Source organism: Macadamia integrifolia, unplaced genomic scaffold (assembly GCF_013358625.1).
Source record: "Macadamia integrifolia cultivar HAES 741 unplaced genomic scaffold, SCU_Mint_v3 scaffold995, whole genome shotgun sequence".
Taxonomy (NCBI): domain Eukaryota; kingdom Viridiplantae; phylum Streptophyta; class Magnoliopsida; order Proteales; family Proteaceae; genus Macadamia; species Macadamia integrifolia.
In genome coordinates, this window is record NW_024870613.1 from 179,794 (window position 1) to 182,136 (window position 2,343).

The window sequence follows — 2,343 nt, forward strand, 5'->3', positions numbered from 1 at the left end:
CCCTTTCTTTTTCTCTTTCCTCTTTACTTTTCTCACCAAACGTACGAGGGTAATAAATGGAAGAAAAGAAGTCATAAAGCTTATATACTATTCCTACTTAAGTGAATAGTGATGGATGGGTCACTCAGGTGGGTGGGTGTACCCACCTGACATACCCATCCGAGAGTCAAAACTTGGGATTTTGACCGGGCTCGGACCTCGGCTCGGACCCTACCCCAAGCATACAATGTAACATACGTATATAACCTTAAAATACGGATATAATACCTGTTCTACCCGTACATAGCCTTATGGTAGGTGCACGTACAAGGTTTGGGCACTCCCGTCTCTTCTGGCACTGGCTCGGACTTGTCGGGCCAGCCGGTGTTTAAGGTCACCCGTGCCATCATAGCCCATAAGGAACCCGCTCTAACATCCTCTGGCTCGGTTCCTGCATGGTTAAGCCGGTTCAATCGCAAAATCAGACCGGGTTTAAGAAGCGGGATACTACAACATCTCTCTATTTATATGGAAAAACACATATATTCATTTTGGTCATTATTACACGGTACAATTCATCCCTTAATGCATTATTAATTAAGTGGTAATTAATTACCAATGGTTTTTTATATAAAACAAACACCAGAAGAGCCTCTCACTACACCTATCAATGCATCCATCTACAACTCTGTAATATTTCCTACGCCAATTTCTGCTCAGAAGGAGAGGAGCAATAACAGCCCAGAATCCCAAGAGGTAAGAAATAGCCACACATGAATAGAAGAATAAGTCATTGTCGATCAGACTTTGTTCATCAGCATCACCTTCCTTGTATTCACTGTGGGGTGGCTGAGGTGATAAACAATTGACTTCAGTTGGAGGTCCACAAAGTCTTGGATTACCAATGTAGCTATCCTTGTTGAAAGTATCAAAATGCTTCTCGTATGGGATCTTGCCCGAGAGTTGATTGAAGGCCACATTGAAAAAAGAAAGAAAATCGAGTTGAATCATTTGAGGGGGGATCTTTCCCACCAACTTGTTGTGGGAGAGATCTAAACTCTCCAACTTTTCCAACCCTTGAAAGGATTCTGGAATATTGCCTACTAGAGAATTGTGAGAAAGGTTTAATGAACGTAAGGCTCTCAGTTCTCCAAATTGAGATGGAATCTCACCAGTTAATTGGTTTAGAGATAAATCGATCCCTTCCATCTGACGAAGTGGAACACCCTCGTATGAGTAAAAATTTCCCTTTGTGGCAAAATTTATTTTGAACGTATAAACCTCCTTGAAATTGATCGCCCAAACTACTTTTCCAAAATTTAGAACTTCAACTTCTTCCAGCCATGAAGTCATGTTGTTGAAGCAAGAAGGTATGCTTCCAGAAAGATGGTTATTTGATAGATCCAAAAAATGTAATTGTTGCATCTGACACAATGCCGTTGGAAGAAAACCAACAAATTGATTTTCTCTTATAAGGAGTGAGACCAATCTTGGGAAAGCTGACAACCAATCTTGGATATTGCCTGACATGAAGTTCCTACTTATGTCTAGAAGCAAGAGTGAGGGAACACTTGATGGAGTGATTGGGAAGGGTCTTGTGAAGAGATTGCCATCAAGTTTTAAAGTGAGTAGATTTGTCATGTTGGAAACTCTTGCCATTGCATGTAAATGGTTATTTGATAAGATCAAAAATAACAAGGAAGTACTATTTTGAGTTAATCTATGAGGTACTTCGCCTACAAAGTGATTATTTGATAAATCCAATACCTCTAAGTTAATTAATTTGTCAAATGAGGGAGGGATGCAGCCTTCAAGTTTGTTTTCAGACATGTTAAAGAAAAATAAATTTGGGAAAAGCTCATCGATGTTTCCAGGAAGGAGCCCTTCGATATTGTTGTCGGAGATGTCAAGGTATTGGAGCTCTGATGTTTCATTTTTTAAGGGCAGAGGAAATGGCCCATTAAAATGATTACCCCTCAAGATCAATGAGTAAGGAGAATGTGTAGTAGCATTATAAATCAGCCAGGATGGAATTATTCCTTGAAGAGAGCAATACGACAAAGATATATCAGATAGGTTGTATTGGGTGGCAATGAAGTGAGGAATTTTCTTGAGTTCACAACTTTCTAAGTGTAAGGTATTTAGCTGGAAAGATGGAACCCAAGAGGTTGGGAACTCAGTTTCAACTTCTAACTCTCTATTGTTTGAAAGGTCAATGTATTCAAGTTTTGAAAGATTAGCAAACACGGAGAAAAAGACCACTTCATCGAACTTATTATTCGAAAGATCAAGCTTGACAAGAGATGTTAGGTTAGAAATTGAAGGAGGAATTGTACCTGATATTTTGTTTTGGGAAAGGTCAAG

At 39.4% G+C, this 2,343-nt stretch overlaps 1 protein-coding gene across 1 annotated transcript; it reads right to left on the reverse strand.

Moving 5' to 3' along the window:
* Positions 1 to 591: 591 nt before the first annotated feature.
* LOC122070753 (receptor-like protein 56) lies at positions 592 to 1,638 on the reverse strand. The gene has a single exon (XM_042634953.1). The coding sequence runs from the start codon at positions 1,636 to 1,638 to the stop codon at positions 592 to 594; it is 1,047 nt and encodes a 348-aa protein (XP_042490887.1).
* Positions 1,639 to 2,343: the final 705 nt, after the last annotated feature.